At 47.5% G+C, this 24,944-nt stretch overlaps 1 protein-coding gene across 4 annotated transcripts in view; it reads right to left on the bottom strand.

Moving 5' to 3' along the window:
- LOC119968715 (1,4-alpha-glucan-branching enzyme-like) overlaps positions 1-24,944 on the bottom strand; it is a 707,296-nt gene that overhangs the window by 38,347 nt on the left and 644,005 nt on the right. For all 4 annotated transcript variants that reach the window (XM_038801318.1, XM_038801319.1, XM_038801320.1 and 1 more), the window contains exon 15: positions 1,516-1,633. In XM_038801318.1, the coding sequence (XP_038657246.1) occupies positions 1,516-1,633 (118 nt within the window). The remainder of the gene's footprint in view (positions 1-1,515; positions 1,634-24,944) is intronic.

The following is a 24,944-nucleotide window of genomic DNA, read 5'->3' as shown; positions in this document are numbered from 1 at the left end:
CAATGGTGCTGGCATGGACATCAGATGGTCAAAGGGGGTGATTGTGAATATGGATTGGAGAGATAATATGGAGGGAGAGATTCAGGGAGGAACAGAGGGCAGTGAACTCAGAAGAAAGATCCATGGTGAGTTAAGAGTGAGGTTGATATCACAGAGGATGAGAAGTGGCTTAGGGCAGAGACTGAAGGAAGAAAGCAAAGAAGATGTACAGTGAGAATTGTTAATTGTATTTTGGAGAGACATACAGAACAATAATTTTCAATGAGAAATGGAAGGGATGGAACAAGGTAAGACACTCAAAGAAGAAGAAAATGCCAGAAGAGTAATGGGTTAAGCCAAGGTGTGATTTGGTGCTATGCACCAAAGGACCACTGTGCTGGTCATGATGGGCAAGTGGTGAGGGAGAAGGCTTCATTCCAGATCCTAACCACTCGCTGTGTGAATCTGTCTCCACCACACTCACAGACAGTACATTCTAGACCCTAACCACTCGCTGTGTGAATCTGCCTCCACCACACACACAGACAGTACATTCCAGATCCTAACCACTCGCTGTCTGAATCTGCCTCCACCACACTCACAGACAGTACATTCCAGATCCTAACCACTCACTGTGTGAATCTGTCTCCACCACACTCACAGACAGTGTATTCCAGATCCTAACCACTCGCTGTGTGAATCTGTCTCCATCACACCCACAGACAGTATATTCCAGATCCTAACCACTCACTGTGTGAATCTGTCTCCATCACACCCACAGACAGTATATTCCAGATCCTAACCACTCGCTGTCTGAATCTGTCTCCATCACACCCACAGACAATATATTCCAGGGTATGATTAAAGTGTACAGAAGTTCATCCAGTGCCGTGGACAACATCAGGCCCTCAATCAACAGTCCCCAAAACACATTTACTGGTTATTCCTTTGTCAGGATCCGGCTGCGTTGACTGCAAAACACTTTGAGTATCTTAAAGATGTAGACGACATGGTACAAATACAGTTTCCTTCTTCAAAGTAGAAACGCTCGCAGCCAAATTGCTACAGTGGCTTCTCATTATATTTAACACATTTGAAGCAGATACACGTTTTGTGATGACACATTGAGCACACTGTCGCCAGCTCTCGTTTCAGGCTGGTAACCCGCAGTATTCACCGCTGTGTATGATTACAGTTCAAAACTCTTACTCTGGCCACCACCAGGTTTGGAAGTACACAGTCGATAAAGGTTGACCTGCAAGGTTACAGAGCAGGTGTTGGAAGGTGGGATTAGAATGACCAGCAATTGTTTCAGCTGTCTCAGGCCTGATGGGCTGAATGGTTTCTTTCTGTATGGTAACATTTTGTTGGTTCCATTTTTATTGCCTTAGAGAGCAGGGTGATTTTCCAGAATACTGAGCCTGGTTTTCCTATACCAGGTTATTACATGGCTGTGGAAGGGAAGAGAAATCTACATGTGCCCCAGCTATCTTTGGGAAGTGAAATTCCCTGTAGGAGACTGGTCGTGGTACTTACCAACAAGGAGTTGGGCCGATTGTTTTGATATTGGGAATCTGTGAAGAAGTCTGTGTTGTGGTTTAACCGACCGTGACCACCATACTCTTTTGCATCAGTGTCCAGCACTATTTTATATCTAGACATAATGATTAAGGGAAAAACAACGTTTGAAATTATAAGTGCTCTCTAAATTATTCCAAGCGTGCAGACTTACAATGAAAAATCTTTGTGTGTATAAACACACATCGCAGAAACAGGCCAGCCCATCCAACTGGTCTAGGGCAATGTTTACCAACTAATGAGCTTCCTCCTAACCAAAATACATTGATGCTAATCGCCTTAACTATTGTGTTGTCGCAAGTTTCACATTCTTCCACCTCTCTGGATAAACATGTTTCTCCTGAACTCCCTGTTTGATTACTTTGTTACTGTCGAAGATCTCTGGTGTTTAGCGGTGTGAAAACAAATGGAAACAACCTCTCCACATCCCACCCCATCAAACCCCTTAATTAAAGATCAAGTATTCACCCTTCAATCGTCTCTTCCCAGTCACTCGCACAAACAAATCCTATTGTGTATGGAAATCAAGAACAATAATTCAGTTATTTACTGCGTTAAAAACCCCTTAGGAGCTCGGATTAGATGAGGAAGGGGAACCTATCGGAACTTTGGAGTGAGAAGAGTAGAAAGGTTAGTTTGAGTTGTGGTGTTTCAGTGTCTTGGGGAAAACAGCACTAATGCAGCTGAATAGCTGATTGACACTCAGTGTCCAGACCTTCATATGGAGCAGAGCCAGGACTTCAGCGATAGCCAAATAGCTGCACTGATCTCTGTATTAAGCAATTTAGCATAGACTTGCCTCTGTGAATATTTCAACTACTTTGCATTGCCTTCACCAATCTACCTGCCACAGGTGTATCTATCCATGTATTGGTCGCAGTAACCACCGCCACAGTCATTTCTGGAGACAAAGTCCCATCTTCACACTGAGGATACCGCCCTTCATGTTGTGCGACACGACCACTGTGCTAAATGTCATCGATTCGAAACAGATCTGGCAGTCCAACACTCTGGGTGATCACTAGCAGCAGCATTTGTCCTGAACCATGATCTGCAATTGCATTACTGAAACAAACGCAAAATACTGTGGGAGCTGGAAATCTGAAACACAAGTCTAGGGTTTCTGAGGAAGAGTCATATTCAACTGGAAAAGTTAACTCTGTTTCTCTCTCCACAGATGCTGCCAGACCTGCTGAGTCTTCCCAGCACTTTCCGATTATATGTCTATAATCTCATCCTACCATTATTGTTAAACCAGGACATCAACCTTGGTTCAATGAGGAGTTCAGGAGAGCATGCACGTAGCAGTACTAGGCGTAAAGTATCAATCTGCTGAAACTACAACACAGGACTACTTGTATGCCAAATTGTGGAAGCAGTGAGCAATAGACAGAACTCAGTGATTTAGAATGTCATAGGATTGCTACAATGCAGAAGAAAGCCATTCGGCCCATCGAGTCTGCACCAACCCTCTGAAACTGAGGATAATTCCCTTGCCCTATCCCCGTTAACACATCTAACCTGCACACCTTTGGACTGTGGGAGGAAACCAGAGCACCCGGAGGAAACCCATGCAGACGCGGGGAGAACGCGCAGACTCCGCACAGACAGTGACCCAAAGCTGGAATTGAACCCAGGACTCTGGCACCATGAGGGAGGAGTGCTAACCATTGTGCCACCGTGCCGCACTTTCACAATCATCAGATCAGATCAAAGCTTTGAAAGTCAGCCACATCTGGTTCTGCATGGTGGTGGACAATTGAACAACTAACAGGAGGAGAACATAGAACATACAGTGCAGAATTGGATTGGATTGGATTGGATTTGTTTATTGTCACGTGTACCGAGGTACAGTGAAAAGTATTTTTCTGCAAGCAGCTCAACAGATCATTCAGTACATGGGAAGAAAAGGGAATTAAACAGAATTCAAGAAAATACATAAGAATACAAGGAGGCCATTCGGCCCATCGAGTCTGCACCGACCCACTTAAGACCTCACTTCCACCCTATCCCCGTAACCCAATAATTTTTTTGGTCACTAAGGGCAATTTAGCATGGCCAATCCACCTAACCTGCATGTCTTTGGACTGTGGGAGGAAACCAGAGCACCCGGAGGAAACCCACGCAGACTCGGGGAGAACGTGCAGACTCCGCACAGACAGTGACCCAGCGGGGAATCGAACCTGGGACCCTGGCGCTGTGAAGTGTGCTATCCACTTGTGCTCCTGTACTGCCCAAATTGACAATATCTTTTTTATAAAATATATTCAGAGTACCCAATTTATTGTTTCCAATTAAGGGGCAATTTAGCGTGGCCAATCCCCCTAGCCTGCACAGCTTTGGGTTGTGGGGGTGAAACCCACACAAACACGGGGAGAATGTGCAAACTCCACACGGACAGTGACCCAGAGTTGGGATCGAACCTGGGACTCGGCGCTGTGAGACAACAGCACAAACCACTGCGCCACCGTGCTGCCCAACAATTTAACAATATCAAGAAACAGTTGAAGGCACGGGATACTGACAACTTCCTGGCAATGATAGTGAAGACTTGTGCTCTACAATTAGCCCCTGCCAAGCTGTTCCAGTACGGCTACAACATTGGTATCGACACCTGGATCTCCCTGTACCGCAGTGCTCTCTATTTCAATAATTTGCTGCTTTTTAAAAATCTTTCCTGCCAAATTGGATAAGTTCACATTTTCCCACATTACACACTCCATCTGTCAAATTTTTTGCCCATTCACTTAACCTATCTAAATCCCTTTGCGAACTCCCTATGCTCTCTTCACAACTTAATTTTCTTCCTATTTTTCTGATATCATCAAATTCAGCAATCATACATTGGACCCCATCATCCAAGTCTTAATATAAATTGTAAAAGGTTGAGGCCCCAGCACTGATCACTGTGGCACATCACTGGTTACATCTTGGAAACCCCAAAATTACCAATTTGTGCCTACTTTCTTCTACTCGCTAACCAATCTATCCATGCTGATACCTTAGCCCCCACACAATCATCTCTTCTTTTTTGTAGTGACCTTTAATATGGCATCTCCTTAAATGCCTTCTGGAAATCCAAGTACAGCACACCCACAGGTTCACCTTTATCCACGTTGCTCGTTACTTCCTCAAAGAACTGTAACAAATCAGTGAAACATGGGCCGGGATTCTCCCCTACCCGGCGGGGCGGGGAGTCCCGGCGTACCGGAGTGGCGAGAACCACTCCGGCGTCGGGCCTCCCCAAATGTGCGGAGTTTTCCGCACCTTTAGGGGCTAGGCCCATGCCGGAGTGCCTCCCACTCCGCCGACCGACACGAACGGCCTCTGATGGTCGGCGTGGGTCTGTGCATGCGCCGGAGCGTCAGCAGCCGCTGACGTCACCCCGGCGCATGCACGGTGGAGGGGGTCTCTTCCGCCTCCGCCATGGTGGAGGCCGTGGCGGCGGCGTAAGAAAAAGAGTGCCCCCACGGCACAGGCCCGCCCGACAATCGGTGGGCCCTGATCGCGGGCCAGGACACCGTGGGGGCAACCCCCCAGGGTCAGATCGCCCCCCCCTCACCCCCCCCCAGGACCCGCTCGCTCCGCCTGCTCCCGCCAGCACCAGAGGTGGTTTAAACCACGCCGGCGGGATTGGCCTGACAGCGGTGGGACTTCGGCCCATCGCGGGCCAGAGAATTGCCGGGGGGGGGGGGGGGGGGGGGGGGGGGGGTCCGCCGACCGGCGTGATTCCCGCCCCCGCCGATTCCCGGGTGGCGGAGAATTCCGGCCACGGCGGGATTTACGCCGGCCCCGGGCGATTCCCCGACCCTGCAGGGGGGTCAGAGAATTCCGCCCATGATTCCTCCTTCACAAAGTGATGTTGAGACTGGCTGTTTGAATTGAGATTTTCTAAGTGCCCCACTATAACCTCCTTAATGATGGATTCCGGCATTTCCATTATGACAGCTAACTGCTTCCTGCTTTCTGTCTCATTTGTTTCTTGAATAGAGGAGTCACATTCATTATTTTCCATTATCATAGGACCTGTTTTAGGGGCTGTAGGGCTCCGCCATGGCCGGCGTGGAGAAGAGAACACCCTTCGGCGCATGCGCAAACTCGTGCCGTCCCATCGGCGCCGGCTGGAGCGGTGCCAACCACTCCGCCGCCCACCTAGCCCCGAAAATGCAGAGAATTCCTCACTTTCGGGGGCTGTTGACGCCGGAGTGGTTGGCGCCGGTTCTCCTGCCGGTGCGGGGACTTGGTCCCCAGAAGGGAGAATCCCGGCCGTTATCTTTCAGTTCTAATAATTTGCTCGATATTCTTTCTTCGGTGACTGTAATTTTTTCAAGCTCTTCCCTCCCTTTCACCTCCTGATTCACAATTATTTCCGGGATGTTATTTGTATCGTCTACAGTGAAAACAGACGTAACATATCTGCTCAATTTATCCACCACCTCCTTATTTTCCATTATCAATCCCTCAGTGGGGAGGAGGTGGATTATGGCATGGTCACTGGACTAGAGATTCAGAGCCCCAGGGTATGATCTGGGGATGTGGGTAGTGTGGAAATTGAATCCAAAAAAAAATCTGGAATTAAAAGTCTAATGATGATCGCAAAACCATTGTCGCACAGAACTGATTGGGTTCACTACTGCCCTTTTGGGAAGGAATCATAGACTTTACAACGCAGAAGGAGGCCATTCGGCCCATCGAGTGTGCACCGGACCTTGGAAACTGTAGCCCACGCTTTTACCCTAGCCCTGTAACCCAGTAAACCCCACCTAACCTTTTTTGGATACTAAGGGTAATTCAGCATGGCCAATCCACCTAACCTGCACATCTTTGGACTGTGGGAGGAAACCGGAGCACCCGAAGGAAACCCACGCAGACACGAGGAGAAATCTGCAGTCCTCACCTGTTCTGGCCTACATGTGACTCCAGATCCACAGCAATATGGTTGATCTCTGAAATACCCGAGCAAGCCAATCAGTTGTACCAAACCGCTAGTAATTCAATGAAAAGGAAAGAAACCGGACAGACCACCCGGCAGCGACACAATCACTGGAAATGACAACGGCAAACCCAGCCCTGCCGACCCTGCAAAGTCCCCCTTGTTAACATCTCTGGGCTTGTTCCAAAATTGGGAGAACTGTCGAACAGACTAGTCAAGCAAGAGCCTGACATAGTCATACTCACATTATCATACCTTACAGACAATGTCCCAGCCACCACTATCACCATCCCGAGGCATGCTCAGCAAAGGTGGCAGCACATTAGTAGCGGGAGGGAGTTGCTCTGGGAATTCTCAACATCGACTCCAGACCCCGTGAAGTCTCGTGGCTTCAGGTCAAGAATTTTGTTTTTTTAATTTAGAGTACCCAATTAATTTTTTCCAATTAAGGAGCAATTTAGCGTGGCCAATCCACCTACCCTGCACATCTTTGGGTTGTGGGGGCGAAACCCACGCAGACACGGGGAGAATGTGCAAACTCCACATGGACAGTGACCCAGAGCCGGGAACAAACCTGGTACCTCAGCGCCGTGAGGCAGCAGTGCTAACCACTAGGCCACCGTGCTGCCCGCTTCAGGTCAAACTTGGACAAGCAAACCTTCTGCTGATTACCACGTACCATCCACCCTCAGCTAGTGAAACAGTTCTCCTCCATGTTGAACACGACTTGGAGGAAGCACTGAGGGTGGCAATGGCACAGAATAGACTCTGGGTGGGGACTTCAATGTCCACCACTGTGCCACCCATCCTTGCTATTTTTGATATTCTGTCCAATCTTCTAACCTGCCTCTAATCTTCATGGTAAAGTACACTTTCTCTTTCAATTTTATACTATTGCACAACTTGTTTAATTCGCCATACATGCTGGGAGGGATTCTCCCAACGGGAGACTAAGTGCCGACGCCGGAGTAAAAACCGGAATGTTTCACTCCGGCGTCGGAGGCCGCTCATCTCCCACCCCCGGGGGCTACGAGCGGCGCCGCGTCATTTACGCGCGCCGGGCCTTGGTGCCGCGTAGATTACGCAGCCGGCGCCGCGTAAATGACATCACCGCGCATGCGCGGTTGCCGTCCTCTCCGTGGGCGCCCCGCAAGAAATGGAGGAGTGATCTTGCGGGGCGGCGGAGGAAAGGAGTGCGTCCTTCAGAGACGCCAGCCCGTCGATCGGTGGGCACCGAACGCAGGCCAGACCTCTTTTGAGGGCCCCCCCGGTGCTCGATCCTCTCTCCCCCATCCCACAGGCCGCCCCTGCAGCGTTCGCGCGATGTTCATGCCGGCAGCGACCAGGTGTGGTTGGCGCCGGCGTGAACACATCGTAATGAGCAGGCCGCTCGGCCCAGCGGGGCCGTTACAAACGGCGAGCGGCGATTCTCGGAGCAGCCTGCGGTAAATCTCGACGCGCCGTTTTGGGGGTGGGGTGGAGTGGGAGAATCGCGTGTGGGTGCCGGGGCGTGTGGCGGGACTCGCCCGGCGCCCCCGCGATTCTCCCACCCGGCGTGGGGGGGGGGGGGGGGGGGGAGAATTGCGCCCGCTATGTCCTTCCCAATAGCATTTCTTTCTCACTGCAATCTAACCTTGCCGAGTATTCCGAAATATCTTCTTCAATGTCTGCCACTGCACCTTGACTGATCATTTAACCTAATTTCCCAGTTCACTTTAGTCAGCTCCGTCTTCAACTTGCCCTTATTTAAGTTCCAAACACTAATCCTAGAAAGATAGATTGGTGGATTCCTGTTCGAGGTAAGGGCTGCAGAATGAAGACAGATAGATGGAGTTAAATTACAGATAGTCACAATCTAATTTCACATTGGAACAGGCTTTGGAGGATGAATCGATTCATCCTGTTTCTATAAGTCTGCTGTGGACTTCAATATTATTTTAATATCAATAATAATAACTTGATAACTTATTTATTGAGTGAGCTAGTATGATTGTTAAATCGTGATGTACAGCAATTCTATTGGGGACTTACGGGACCTTTAAATTGAGCTTAATCCGCTCATTACCAGCAGGTTTCTGATGGGCAATCGCCACTTTATTGGGACAAATTGATTGAAAGCGTCAGTCCCAAGTTTGTGAACACTGTTGCAATTATCTGCCACTGCAAGGACAATAGCTGGTCTGACAAAAGAAAACATTGGGGGAGTAGGAAAACATTACCTATTTTAATGAGAGTTCAGAAGGAGCTGGAGCTGACTGATACAGAGACAAAGAGAGTCTTGTAATGAGGAGCTTTATATGACGGCACAGCAAACGTATGCAATTCTTGATAAGACAATGAAGAAATCAGCTATCAAACTGGGATATACATTATTAGTTTCTTGTATGTGGGTGTTTTTAACTTTTGATAAGAATATGCAATGTACAAATATTCAGATTGCCACAGGTAGACCAAAGGAAAGGTGAATTGCACTGCGAACATGGATTCCACACAAATATTGAGTTGTAACACGTTGAATGCGATAGCCATAAGGTGCGCGCGTAGGATGACTATATGCTATATTATTGCCTGTACTATATATTCAATACATATATAATTTCTTTACCTCAATGTTCTGAGGAATAGAGCACAGTGGTTAGCACTGTTGCTTCACAGCGCCAGGATCCTGGGTTCAATTCATGCTTGGGTCACTGTCTGTGCGGAGTCTGCGCGTTCTCCCAGTGTCTGCGTGGGTTTCCTCCGGACGCTCCGGTTTGCTCCCACAAGTCCGGGAAGACATGCTTGTTAGGTGAATTGGACATTCTGAATTCTCCCTCAATGTATCTGAACAGGAGCCTGAATGTGGTGACTAGGGGCTTTTCGGGGCATTGAGTATAAAAATTGGCAAGTCATGTTACAGCTGTCTAGAACCTTAGTTAGGCCACACTTGGGAGTATTGTATTCAATTCTGGTCGCCACACTACCAGAAGGATGTGGAGGCTTTAAAGAGGGTGCAGAAGAGATTTACCAGGATGTGGCCTGGTATGGAGGGCATTAGCTATGAGGAGAAGTTGAATAAACTTGGCTTGTTCTCACTGGAACGACGGAGGTTGAGGAGCGACCTTAAAGAGGTCTACAAAATTATGAGGGGCATAGACAGGGTGGATAGTCAGAGGATTTTTGCCAGGGTAGAGGGATCAACTACTAGGAGGCATAGGTTTAAGGTGCAAGGGGCAAAGTTTAGAGGAGTTGTATGAGGCAAGTTCTTTACACAGAGGGTAGTGGGTGCCTGGAGCTCGCTGCCGGAAGAGGTGGTGGAAGCAGGGACGATAGTGACATTTCTGGGGCATCTTGACAAATACATGAATAGGATGGGAATAGAGGGATACGGACCCTCGAAGTGTAGACTATTTTAGTTTAGACGGGCAGCATGGTCGGCGCAGGCTTGGAGGGCTGAAGGGCCTGTTCCTGTGTTGTACTTTTCTTTGTTGTTTCACAGTAACCTCATTGCAGTGTTAATGTAAGCCTGCTTGTGGTACTAATAAAGATTATTACTATTATAAATCTAGCCATATGGAAATGTATCCATTAAGCGTGGTATTGGAAAGACTGAAGCTAATATCTCAGCACCCGCCCACAAACTTTATACCCGGGCCACCAACTCCAAAGTTTGTCTGTCGTCGGGCTCCAATGGTCTGGCAGCATTAGGTGAGGAGCTGAAATAACTGCAGAGGGGCAGCGAATCTGCTAGTCTGTGTCCTCTGCTCTGATTTTGCTGTGTTAATCAACTAATTTCACTGCCTTCTGTTCCTTCAAGTCTCACAGGGATGACTGCCACTTCTTTTCCAGCTGTTGATTGAGCAAACAACCCATCGTCTTATTTCTTACCCTCTGTCAATCTCCATTCGAGGAATCACCGATTTCCCAGTCCAGGCAAAGGATTCACACCCTTTCAGCTGGTCTAGATTTCCAACATTTTCAAGTGGACAGAAATAGAGGGAAGTATTCTAATCTGAAAATGGAGATAACTAGTTCACTAATATCCTTCAGGGTTGGAAAGCTGCTTCCCTTACCTGATCTGAGCCTGTATTTGACTCCAGCTCCCAAGAACCGGTTTACTCCTCACTGCCCTCTGAAGAGGCCCAGCTAGCTGGTCAGTTGGATGCAGGCCGGTAAGTGGATGCTGGCTGAGCCAGTGACACCCACATCCCGAGAATGAAGAGGGAAAGAATGAGCAGGGAGTCTTTCAAATAAAAATAAAGAGCAGCTTGCAAAAGTGTTGACTGTAGCAGTTTAAATCCAGGTACAACAACACATTACTGAAGCGATGTTTATCCTCGGCTTTCTGGAAGCAGCAATCAGTGCTGATCAAGATGCTTTAGACTAGAAAATGCATCTCCCAGTGTTAAATTGCTCAGCAACTTCCTCATCGAGCCATCTGCTGCAAATTACCATGAATACAGCAATGTGCAGAGCAGCAACGCAAGGAGAAAGAGATAAAACAAAGTGGCCAAGACCATTTTCAGACTAATGCAGCTGTCAGCAGAAGGTTGTATCTCCTATTATTTCAGTTAGGACTTATCACAAATTAGATAATAAAAGGGATTTTTTTTTTAAAGGTTGTGGTACCAGAGTGGTTGTATGACCCATAGTGATTAATGAACCAGAGGCCAGAGACTTGAACTTGAGACACTGGGCAGAATTTAGTGCCTCCCGAGGTGAGTTTGGCAGTTTGTGGAGGGGGGATGGAGGAGGATATATTCATTCATAACATCATAACGTATAGGAACAGAATTAGGCCATTCGGTCCATCGTGTCTGCTCCGCCATTCTACCATGGCTGATATGTTCCGCATCTGCTGCCTACAATGTTACAGACCAAGAGCTGAATTGCAAAATCAGCCAGAGCATTTCCTCCCTGGAACACATGACCGAGGAGCGGAAGTCGGCAATATAGAGATCCCTCAACATTGCCTCCGGACCCCATGAAGTATCATGGCATCAAGTCAAACATGGACAACAAAACTTTCTGCTGCTTACCACCTGCAGCTCTCCCTCTGTTGATGAATCAGTACTTCTCCATGTTGAAGCACAGAGGGTAGAATGTTCTCTGCGTGGGGCACTTCAAAATGTCCATCTCAAGTACTGACCAAGTAGGGGGACGAGTCCTGGAGAATGTAGCTGACAGATAAATATATGACGGCAATATAGACGCCCGAGCCTAACACCCTCAATGTGACCGTGGCTGATCCCATCCTGGTCTTAATTCCACCATCCTGCCCGCTCTCCATAACCCTTCAGCCCATTACCAATTAAAAATCTGTCCAACTCCTCCTTAACTTTACTCACTGTCACTGCATCCACCCAGAATGGAACTCCCACCTTCCCTCCTCTGCACTGATTAAATCCAGGGTGGGCAGACAGAGGATGGCATTCCCGCACTGCCACCACAATCAGTGCCCACTCTGTGGCCTCATCCCACCTCTGCTGGAATTTGACCAGCAATGGGTGGGGCAGTCACCACGAGGGGAGCAAACTCCGGGGGTGGTGCAGGCATTCCTTATGGTCAAGGCACTCTGTCGCTTGGCCACTGTTTGAGGGAGCTGACCGAAGGAAGGCGGGAACCGCTGAGCGCTAACTCCCTGTTCCTTTCTCCCGACACCCCTAGCTAGCAAGCTCTTCTCAATGACCCTTATCCCATCCTCACTTAGGAATTGCCTCGAGTCTCTCGCTGACCCTCGACCTATGATGGATGCATTTCTGGTAGTTACCATGGCAATAGGGAGCTGCCGACCCCTGATTGGCCAGCAACTCTTGAAGGGTGGAAATTCCAGCCATGTGGGTCCTTGAACCTGGGAAAAGTCCAGCATTGGTCACCTAAGTGCCTGGCTGGCACTTAATACCACGGGCCTTCCCCGAAGGAGGCAACAAAGGCTCTCCAACCAGCAGGTGAGGTCTCTGTTGCATGGATTCAATTCTGCCAATTGAGTTCAAATCCCACCAAGACAGCTAATTACATGTTCTGGAATAAAAACTTAGTCTCAGTAAAGGTGACCATCAACCTACTATTGTTGTAAAAACCCCTCTGGCTCATTAATGTCCTTTGGGGGAGTAACACTGTTGCCCTTGCCCGATCTGGCCGACACAGACCCAAGACCCACAGCAATGTGACTGACTCTTGCCTGCCTGTGAAATGGCCGAGCAAATTGCTGCAGAAAATGGCAAGATAAACAAAGCTGGACGGGGCCACCCGGCATTGACCAAGGTATGGAATACAACATGGCCATCTGACCTTTCAAGCTCCTTCTTGCTAACATATGCAAATCTGTGCCAAAATTGGAAAGCAGCCCCACCGATCATCAAGCAACAGCCTGACGAAGAATCATGTTTCCCAGGATATTTTCCAGATTCTTGCTTCATATGTCCAGCCCCAATAGTATAAGGCCTGTGAGGGAGTGGCCCTGAGATCCCTCAACATTGCCTCCGGACCCCATGAAGTATCATGGCATCAAGTCAAACATGGACAACAAAACTTTCTGCTGCTTACCACCTGCAGCTCTCCCTCTGTTGATGAATCAGTACTTCTCCATGTTGAACACCACTTGAAGCACAGAGGGTAGAATGTTCTCTGCGTGGGGCACTTCAAAATGTCCATCTCAAGTACTGACCAAGTAGGGGGACGAGTCCTGGAGAACGTAGCTGACAGATGAACCTGTGGCAGGGGGGTGAGGGAGCCAATTCGCAATGTGACAAAAGAACCCACTTGACTGTGTCCTCACCAATCTATCTGATGAAGCGTTAGGGTGACGACCACACAGTCCTTGTAGACACAAAGTCCTATCTTCACATTGAGGATGTCCCCCATCGTGTTCAGGAGTCACAGCCACTGTGCGAAATGAGGCAGATTCACAACAGATCCAAGCTGAGCATCCATGAGGCGCTGTGGGTCATCAGCATCAACCATAATCTGTAACCTCAATGGCCAGCATATCCCTCACCCAACCGTTACACAGAAACTTAGGAAACAGGAGCAGGTAATTCAGCCATCGCTCCTGCTCCGCCATTTAATATGACCATGGCTAATTCTCTAGCCCAATGCCATACTGGGGCTGGTTTAGCACACTGGGCTAAATCGCTGGCTTTTAAAGCAGACCAAGGCAGGCCAGCAGCACGGTTCGATTCCCGTACCAGCCTCCCCGAACAGGCGCCGGAATGTGGCGACTAGGGGCTTTTCACAGTAACTTCATTGAAGCCTACTCATGACATTAAGCGATTTTCATTTTCATTTCATTACTCCTGCATTCTCTCCATACCCCTTGATGCCTTTGCAATCTAGAAATCTATCTATCTTCTTAAATATATTCTGTGACTTGACCTCCACAGCTTTCTGTGGTTGAGAATTCCACAGGTTCATCACCCTCTGAGTGTTAAATGTCAGTCTTAAATGACCTAATCCGATCCTGGAGCTGTTGTGTATTTATATTGAATCTTATTATCTGCAGACAGCATTGTGTACTAATACATATATGTCGGAAGTGACATCACAGGTCGCTAGAGCGGGAAAGTGCCAGAGTGAGGAAGCAGCCTGTAGTGAACACACCTTGTAAATAAAGCTCGGTTAGCCTTTAACCCTCTGTGCTTCCTAGTGTCAGTTACACACATTACACAACACAAAAAATGGTGACAAGGACTTCAAACGGCACTTGGTAGCCACCTGGGAGGGAAAACAAATAAACAAAAGTTGTGAAAAAAGACTTAGAAGAAAAGCTCTCGCATTTACTCCGGACATAATGGGCCAAGGTGAACGTGACTAGCGATCCTCCGCAGAGCAATTTATAGAGCAGTTGGTGTTCAAAAAAAAGATGCTCAAGCTCAGGTTGTTGCCTTGTTTAAATGTTAAAAGCAAGGTAGCTGCTGAAAGCACATTTCAAAGTGTGCATTTGGGGGAACATCCATTAGAAGGAAAATAACAGGAGCTTTTGGCACCGTCGAACACTTTGGTGGAGCAATGGGGCTCCAATACTGAGTGTCTTGACAATTTTGCGCAGGCAAACAAAATAACAGAAGATATTAGAGTTCCCACATTCCTGAACATGATGGGGGGAAAACCGTTGAATGTCCTCAAAAGTTTAGTGCAACTGGAGAAGCCAGGCACAAAAACATACAAACAAATTGTAGATATCCTTCGCCGAAGCCTTTGGTGATCACAGCGTGCTTCAGATTCCAAAAGACATTAAGAAGACGGGGGAATCAATTGCATAATCCGTGGCTGTGTAAAAAAGACTTGGGGAGGGAGCACTGAGAGTTTGGTGATATGCTGAATGATACAATTCAGGGCAGATTGGTCTGAGGTCTGAGGAGTGAGGCAATACAGAAATGGTTGCCAATTGTGAGTAAGGCCATGGAAACTGCTGCATCAGTGGAGCTGGCTGCAAAGGAAGCTCAGCAACTAAGTTTGAATATTCAGATTTACTAAACATCAGCTGAATCGACACCTAAGAGTTTTGAAACTCGTGGATGTCATCGACACGCGAAGCCAGGGCATTCAGCTGCAGAGTGCTGGTGCAGGAATACAATATGCAGATCTGTGGGGAAAAAATGCTTGAGGGCAAGGCCAGTACTCTATCAGGACGGAAGTGGAGACTGACTTGGAACGACTATTGAAGACGGGAACCTGTCAGTATTAGTAAATGGGCTACACCAATAGTCACAGTCATGAAAAAGGATGGATCCATACGGATTTGCAGAGACTTCAAAGTCACCCTTAATCCATGATGTGGAGATGCCGGCGTTGGACTGGGGTGAGCACAGTAAGAAGTCTTACAACACCAGGTTAAAGTCCAACAGGTTTGTTTCAAACACGAGCTTTCGGAGCACGGCTCCTTCTTCAGGTGAATGGAAAGGCTTGTTCCAGAAATGTTTATATAGACACAGTCAGAGATGCCCCGGAATGCGAGCACCTGCAGGCAATCAAATCATCAAAGATGCAGAGAGAGAGGTAACTCCAGGTTAAAGAGGTGTGAATTGTCCCAAGCCAGTTCAGTCGGTAGGCCTCTGCAAGTCCAGGCTTGTTGGTGGGGGCCGAATGTAATGCGACATGAATCCCAGATCCCGGTTGAGTCCGCATTCATGCGTGCGGAACTTAGCTATAAGTTTTTGCTCAGCAATTTTGCGTTGTCGCGTCTCCTGAAGGCCTCCTTGTAGAATGCTGACCCGGAGATCAGAGGCTGAATGTCCTTGACTGCTGAAGTGTTCCCCAACTGGAAGGGAACAGTCCTGCCTGTTGATAGTCGCACGATGCCCGTTTATTCGTTGTCGCAGTGTCTGCATGGTCTCGCCAATGTACCACGCTTCGGGACATCCTTTCCTGCGGACTCAACCGGGATCTGGGATCTGGGATTCATGTCGCATTACATTCGGCCCCCACCAACAAGCCTGGACTTGCAGAGGCCTACCGACTGAACTGGCTTGGGACAATTCACACCTCTTTAACCTGGAGTTACCTCTCTCTCTGCATCTTTGATGATTTGATTGCCTGCAGGTGCTCGCATTCCGGGGCATCTCTGACTGTGTCTATATAAACATTTCTGGAACAAGCCTTTCCATTCACCTGAAGAAGGAGCCGTGCTCCGAAAGCTCGTGTTTGAAACAAACCTGTTGGACTTTAACCTGGTGTTGTAAGACTTCTTACTGTGCTCACCCTTAATCCAGTGTTTTGTGCAGTACAATAATAATAATATTACTGTCACAAGTAGGCTTACATTAACGCTGAAGAGAAGTTACTGTGAAAATCCCCTAGCCGCCACACTCCGGCGCCTGTTCAGGTACACTGAGGGAGAATTCAGAATGTCCAATTCACCTAACAAGCACGTCATTCGCGGCTTGTGGGAGGAAACCGGAGCACCCGGAGGAAACCCACGCAGACACGGGGAGAACGTGCGGACTCCGCACAGACAGTGACCCAAGCCGGGAGTTGAACTCGGGTCCCTGGCGCTGTGAAGCAACCGTGCTAGCCACTGTGCAACTGTGCTGCCCTAACAATACCCACTACCCCATGTTGATGACTTGTTTGTGGGATTGGCAGGATGCCAACATTTTTAGCAAAATCGACCTGAGACAGCCAGGCCAGGTATAGGCCAAAGGTAACAATCTCTGACAATCGTGACACATAAAGGTTTGTTTAGGTAATTTGAAGATGACCGTTGGTGTCACATCAGCTCCGACATTGTTTCAAACAGCAATGCATCAGATCCTGAGTGGACTAAGCAGAATCCAGTAGTAGGTGGATGACATCCTAATCACCGGAAACGACAAAGAGAAACATTCATAATTTGGATGCCACTCTTCAAAGATTGGCAGACTATAGGCCGAGAGTCCGCAAGAACAAGTGTGAGTTCGTCCAGCCTTCCATTGAGTATTTGGGACATGTGAAAGATCCCACAAGCCTTCACAAATCTCCTTCGAAGGTCAAGGCCGTCACCGAGGCGCCCACACCATAAAACATTAACCATTTGTGATCCTTCTTGGATTGTTGAACTACTACGGAAGATTCCAAATTTGGCACCCATTTTAAAACCATTGCATAACTTGTTGAACCAAAACAAGAGCTGGAAGTGGTTGATGGATCAGTGCAACTCTTCTTTTGTGCAAAACAAAAGAAATTGCTCAAATCTGAAGTCCGAACACATTTTGATCCTTTCCTACCCTACAGTTGGCGTGTGACGCATCTCCCAATGGTGTTGGAGTGGTGGTATCCCACACCATGCATTCGGGTGAAGAGAAACCCTTGCCTTCGTGTTTCGAACATTAAGCAAAGCTGAATGTAACTACGCACAAATCGAAAGGGGAGCCTTGCGGATTACCTTTGGAGGAAAGAGATTGCTCCAATTCCTGTACAGAAGAAAGTTTACACTGTTAACGGACCATCGTCCATTAATGACAATTTTTGGAGGACAAACACAGATTCTGTCACTTGCAGTAAGTAGATTGCAGAGATCAGCGTTGCTTTTGTCTGCACATGCTTATACCATCATATATAGACAATCAATTCTCCATTGTAATGCCGAGGGGCTTTCACGATTACCACTCCCAAGTAGTTTGTCAGCAAGTAGTTCATCATACTCAAGCAGAAATATTTTCTACTTTGAATAGTTAGACAGTACACCTGTTACTTCAGGACAACTGGAGTAGTTCATTTGGAGCGATCCAAAACTCTCTGAAGTAATGGATATGGTACCATGAGGCGAGACCTCAGAACTAAAACCTGACCTGAAACTGCACTCCACCTGAAGACTGGAGTTGTCTGTACAGCCAGAATGTCTTCTTTGGGACTCAGAGCGATCATTCTGCTACCACTGAAAAGACGAGTGTTAAATAAATTGCATGAGGGCCATTGTGGAATTGTGCGTATGAATTGTTCACGAGAATGTTGCCGGGCTAGAAAGATATAGCAGCGATGAGGAGAGATTGGATAGGTTGGGGTTATTTTCCAAAGGCTAAGGGGTGACTTGATTGAAGTGTACAAAATTATATGGGGAAGAGATAGAGTGGACTGGATAAAATTGTTTCCCTTGGTGGAGAATTCTAGAACCAGGGGACATGACGGGAGTCTGGAATTCCCTGCCCGAGTTGGTGATGGAGGCAGAGACCTTGAATGCTTTTAAAAAGTACCTGGATTTACACTTTAATTGCTCTAAGCTACAATGCTATGGACTGGGTGCAAGAAGGTGGGATTAGAAAGGTGTCTTCAGGCTGGCATGGACAGGATGGGCCAAATGGCCTCCTTCTGTGCTGCAACCTTTCTATGGTTCTAACGTTATTTCTGGTAGCCTGGACTGGGTGTGGAGTTTGAAGAGAAAGCTGAAATGTGTTCTTTATGTGTGAACATATGAAACGTGCCACCGTTAGCACCGCAATATCCTTGGGAATGACCGGAAGAGACTGAGCAATGGGGGCACGTCGACTTTGTAGGACCTTTTGAAGAACATATATTCTTACTAACGGTAGATTCTCATTCAAAGCGGCCAGAAGTGGCTACAATGAAGCCAACTTCATCAGGAGGTCTTTGTAGGTTTGGAATCCCTAAGCAATTGGTAAGGGACCTCAATTTGTCTCCCAAGAATTCTTGAAAGAGAATGGTATTCAACATAACAGGTCTGCACCATACCAGCCCGCAATGAACGGACTAACAACGTTTCATTCAAACCATTAAACACGCATTGAGAGCAACAATGGAACAAGGTACGCTGATCAAACACCTTAATCAATTCCTACTGATGAATAAGAGTAACGCTCATTCAGCGACTAAAATCTCCCTTGCATTATTAATGCTGAAGAGACCACGAGGTTCAGCATTCGACTTGTTGAAACCTCTAAAAATGACAGAAACCACTCAAAAGAAACAACAAGGACAGGTAGATCGACGGGGGAGTAAAGCAAACATCGCATTTTCCACCAAGGACAAGAATTGTTGGCCAGGAATTACTCCACAGGAGAAAATGGGTTCCTGCTGGGATCCTCGCAGACTGGGCCTGCCTCGTGTACCGTCCAGACTAGAGGTGATGTCACCTGGAGGAGGCACGCGGACCAGTTGTTGGCGGGAGAACCGATTGGCCGGAAATGTAACCTGCTGAAAATTCGGATCGAACTGTTCAGAGTCCTGACCTGAACCTTCCTCCAACCCTGACACCAGCAGACACTATTGAGGAAGGTGACACCTCACCTTCAGACCAAGCACAGAGCGAACCTCCAGTTACAACGTCGGCCCCGGTCAAAACAACCACTGATGACATTCGTACAATGACCAAAGAGCAGAGGTTACAACCGGTACAAAGAAGCAGACGTCAGAGTTTCGGCGGCAATCAGTCTGAAAGCGCGACCTCCAAACGCTCTGACTTACTGCTTATTGGCATTTGATTATTGTTCATGTTACACTTTTTTTAAATTGTTGGGGACGTTCGATTTAAAGGGGGAGGAAATGTTGTGGATTTATATTGAGTCTTACCAGCTGTCTTCAGCAGCAGTAATATATGCATGTCGCCACTGGAAGTGATGTCACGGGTCTCTAACGCGGGGAATGTGCCAGAGTGAGGAAGCAGCGTGTAGTGAACACACCTTGTAAATAAATCTCCGTTAGTTTTTAATCCTCCGTGCTCCCTAACCTCAGTTTACCACAATACACAAATGAGTGACCTGGTGTTTCAGATCACTCAGCTGGAAGAAACATCATTCCCCTGCATCCATTGTGTCCAGCTCTTCCAGAATTTTACAAGTTTCAATCAGATCCCCTCCACTTTTTGAAACTTCCAGTGAATACAGGCCGAGTCGACCCTATCCCTCCTCACACAAAAATCCGGCCATTCCAGGAATCAGTCTGGTGAACATTCGCTGCACTCACTCGATAGCAAATATATAATTTCTTAGATAAACAGACCAAAAATGCACACAATACTCCCAGTGTGGTCTCACCAAGGCCCTGTGCAGCTGCAATAAGATATCCTGGCTCCTGTACTCAATTCCTCTTTTAATGTAGGCCAACATACCATTTGCCTTCATAACTGCTTGCTGTACCTGAATGCTTGCTTTCAGTGATTGGTGTACTAAGTCTCTTTCTGTTTCAACATTCCCCAATCTATCACCATTTAACTAATACTCTGCCGTTCTATTTTTCCTTCCAAAGTGGATTCTTCACATTTATCCACATTATACTGCATTTGCCATGTATTTGCCCACTCATTCAACTTGTCCAAATCACCTTGAAGTCTCTTAACATTCTCCTCGTCATTCACATTCCCACCAAGTCCAGTGTTGTCAGCAAACTTGGTCAGATTACATTTGGTTCTCTCATCCAAATCATTGATGAATAGCTGGGGCCTAAGCACTGATCCCTGCAGGACCACACTAGTCACTGCCTGCCACTTTGAACAAGACCCTTTTATTCCTCGATCCGTTGCCTGTCTGCTAACCAATTCTCAATCCATGCCAATATATTACACCCAATTCCACGTGCTTTAATTTTGCACACAAACCTCTTATGTGGGACTTCATCAAAAGTTTTCTGAAAAATCATCTACTGGTGCTCCCTAATCTATTCTGCCATTTATGTCCTGAAAACTCTCCAAAACGTTTGTCAAACATGAATTTGCTTTGTAAATCCATGTTGACTTTGTCTAATCTCATTGACATTTCCTAAATGCCCTGTTATCCCATCCTTTACGTAGATACATTGAATTCCTGCAGTGCAGGAGGCCATTCGCCCATTGAGTCTGCACAGACCCTCCAAAAGAGCACCCTCCCAAGATCCAATCCTCCATCCTATCCCCGTAACCCCATAATCCCACCTAATATTTGGACATTACAGGGCAATTTAGCATGGCCAATCCACCTAACCAGCACGACTTTGGACTGTTGGCCAAAACTAGGGCACCAGGAGGAAACCCATGCAGACGCAGGGAGAATGTGCAAACTCCACACAGACATTCACCCGAGGTCAGAATTGAATCTGGGTCCCTGGTGCTGCGAGGCAGCAGTGCTAACCACTGTGTCAGGTTGGCACTGCCAAGGGGTAGGGCCCGAATGGGGGCATAGCCATGAAAGAAAGGGGTCTTGAAGGGAGGGGCCAGGACGGCTCACCGGAACACCTCAGTGTGGCGAGGGATGGCGTCCTGATCTCTGAGACCCCTGACACTCAGTCCGAACTCACTATGCACTATAGAGAACATCCTATTGGGCTGCATCACAGCCTGGTATGGCAACTGCTCGGCCCAAGACCGCAAGAAACTTCAGAGAGTTGTGAACACAGCTCAGTCCATCACACGAACCTGCCTCCCATCCATTAACTCCATCTACACCTCCCGCTGCCGGGGGAAAGCGGGCAGCATAATCAAGGATCCCTCCCACCCGGCTTACTCACTTTTCCAACTTCTTCCATCGGGTAGGAGATACAGAAGTCTGGGAGCATGCACGAACAGATTCAAAAACAGCTTCTTCCCCACTGTCACCAGACTCTTAAATGACCCTCTTATTGACTGACCTCATTAACACTACATCCTGTATGCTTCACCCGATGCCAATGCTTATGTAGAACATAGAGAACATAGAACATTACCGCGCAGTACGGGCCCTTCGGCCCTCGATGTTGCGCCAACCTGTGAAACCATCTGAAGCCTATCTGACCTACACTATTCCATTTTCATCCATATGTCTATCCAGTGACCACTTAAATGCCCTTAAAGTTGGCGAGTCTACTACTGTTGCAGGCAGGGCGTTCCACACCCCTACTACTCTCTGAGTAAAGAAACTGCCTCTGACGTCTGTCCTATATCTACCACCCCTCAATTTAAAGCTATGTCCCCTCGTGTTGGTCATCACCATCCGAGGAAAGAGACTCTCACTGTCCACCCTATCTAACCCTCTGACTATCTTATATGTCTCTATTAAGTCACCTCTCAGCCTTCTCCTCTCTAACGAAAACAACCTCAAGTCCCTGAGCCTTTCCTCGTAAGACCTTCCCTCCATACCAGGCAACATCCTAGTAAATCTCCTCTGAACCCTTTCCAAAGCTTCCACATTCTTCCTATAATGTGGTGACCAGACAATGTAGTATACACATTGTATATCTTGTGTTGCCCTATTATGTATTTTCTTGAATTTTGTTTAATTCCCTTTCCTTCCCATGTACTGAATGATCTGTTGAGCTGCTGCAGAAAAATACTTTTCACTGTACCTCGGTACACGTGACAATAAACAAATCCAATCCAATCAAATCCAAATTCCCCGGCACAGCCAACCAGGCAGTGCACATGCCAGCTGACAGTGCCACCTGTTCACCTTGGCAGTGCCAAGCTGGCACCCATGTGGCACTGCCAGAATGCCCAGGTGGCACCAGCAGTGCCAGGGCACCACCCTGCCCAAAGGGCATGGAGCTGGGGGCCTCCGATCCCATGGGAGAACCCCATGAGTGCCAGTAGGTGGAGAGGAGTGCAGAATGGCGTTTGCCCGAGATCTCCGAGGCTAAGGTGATGAATCGCAAAGCCTCGGCTAACTCATCAATCTACACATTGAAGTGGGATTAGCTGTCATGCTCTAATATGCAGATTTCCAGATCACGTTGGACCTTGCAGGCGGATGTTGCAGGCGGATAGATCCTGGGTGCAGGGTGACTCGGCTTTTATTGGCCATGCTGAGCTGCGCTGAGCTGCTTTCCAGGTGCTGCGTGGCCACTGGATCGCACTCGTAGTCTCTATAGACTCTGCAACACTTCCTACAGATTGGAGGGTCGGAATGTAAACCCGCTATTTAAAAAGGAAGGTGGAGAGTAAATAGGGAATTATAGACCAGTCAGCACGACGTCGGGAGCGGGGAAAATTCTAGACTCCATCATCAACATTTTATAGCAGAGCACTGAGAAAACAGGGGCAGGATCAGGCAGTGGATAAAACAAAATTACTGCGGATGCCGGAATCTGAAACCAAAGAGAAAATGCTGGAAAATCTCAGCAGGTCTGGCAGCATCTGTAGGGAGAGAAAATATTTCGGGTCCGATGACTCTTTGTCAAAGCTCCCACTTTCTCTGTCTTTTAACTTTGACAAAGAGTCATCAGACTCAAAACGTTAGCTCTTTTCTCCCCCTACAGATGCTGCCAGACCGGCTGAGATTTTCCAGCATTTTCTCTTTCGTTGCAAGGTCAGACAGAGTCGGCATGGATTTATGAAGGGGAAATCATGCTTGACAAATCTACTGGAATTCTTCCAGGCTGTAACTAGCAGAGTTGATGAGGGGGAGCCAGTGGATGTGGTATATTTGGACTATCAGAAGGCTTTCGAAAAAGTCCCGCATAAGAGATTAGCGTATCAAACTAAATTTAGGGGTAGTATATTGAGATGGATAGAAACCGGTGGGCAGACAGGAAAATAAGAGTAGGAATAAATGGGTCTTTTTCCAAATTGACAGGCAGTGACTAGGGGGTACCACAGGGATCGGTGCTGGGATCCCAGCTATATGCAATATATATTAATGATTTATATGAGAGAATAAAATGTAATATGTCAAAATTTGCAGATGACACCAAGTTGGGTGGGAGGGTGAGCCGTAAGGAGGATGCAGAGATCCTTCAGTGTGACATTCTCCCTGCGTCTGCATGGGTTTCCTCCTGGTGCCCTAGTTTTGGCCCACAGTCCAAAGTCGTGCTGGTTAGGTGGATTGGCCATGCTAAATTGCCCTGTAATGTCCAAGTTGAGCGAGTGGGCAAATACATGGCAATAATTTGGATAAATGCGAGGTGATCCACTTTTGTACCAAAAATGGGAAGGCAGACTATTAACTGAATGGCCATAAATTAGGAGATGGAATGTGCAACGAGACCTGGGTGTCCTCGTATACCAGTCGCTGAAGGTACGCATGCCAGTACAGCAGGTGGTAAAGAAGGCAAATGGTACGCTGGTCTTCATAGCGAGAGGATTCGAGTACCGGAACAGGGATGTCTAGCAGCAATTATACAGGGCCTTGGTGAAGCCACACCTGGAATATTGTGAGCAGTTTTGGTGTCCTCATCTGAGGAAAGATGTTCTTGCTATGGAGGGAGGGCAGCGACGGTTTACCAGACTGATTCCTGGGATGGCGGGATGGACGTATGAGGAGAGATTGAATCGGTTAGGATTATATTCGCTGGAGTTCAGAAGAATGAGGGGGGATCTCATAGAAACCTATAAAATTCTAACAGGAATAGACAGGGGAGATGCAAGAATGAGTTCCCGATGGTGGGGCTGTGTAACAGTCTGAAGATATGAGATAGACCATTTAGGGCAGAGATGAGGAGAAATTCCTTCACCCAGAGAGTGGAACTTGTTAGCACAGAAGGTAGTTGAGACTAAAACATTGTATGTTTTCAAGAAGCAGTTAGGGCAAAGGAATCAAAATATATTGGGGGGGGAGGGGAAGAGGTGGGATTGGGCTAATGGGTTGAATGGTTAGCCATGATCATACTGATTGGTGCAGCTGGTTCAAAGGGCTGAATGGCCTCATTCTGCTCCTATTATCTACGTTAGTCATTTTGGGATAATTCCTCCCAGTATCTCCTTATATGCTCCTTCAAACTGATTCTGGATTTTGAACATCCCTATCAAATCTTCCATTCAGCTTCTTTGCTCTGAGAGGAACAGGTCCAAATGAACTTTTGGGCATATGTGCATAGGCATCCTTGTACAAACTTGCGTAAATGTGCACATGGAAAATGGTCCACTGGATGAGATGTTATCACTCAGCAAATGTTCCCAGGGGAGGTGGGGTAGGAATCAGAAAGAATTTAAATAAATGCCAAACTAAATTTTGAATGTGGTCAAAAACTACCGTAAAATTCAAACCAGCACGGTAGCATTGTGGATAGCACAATCGCTTCACAGCTCCAGGGTCCCAGGTTCGATTCCCGGCTGGGTCACTGTCTGTGCGGAGTCTGCACATCCTCCCCGTGTGTGCGTGGG

Source organism: Scyliorhinus canicula, chromosome 7, assembly GCF_902713615.1.
Source record: "Scyliorhinus canicula chromosome 7, sScyCan1.1, whole genome shotgun sequence".
In the NCBI taxonomy this organism is placed as follows: domain Eukaryota; kingdom Metazoa; phylum Chordata; class Chondrichthyes; order Carcharhiniformes; family Scyliorhinidae; genus Scyliorhinus; species Scyliorhinus canicula.
The sequence above is the reverse complement of the archived record's forward strand: the minus strand, read 5'-3'. Positions and strand labels throughout refer to the sequence as shown.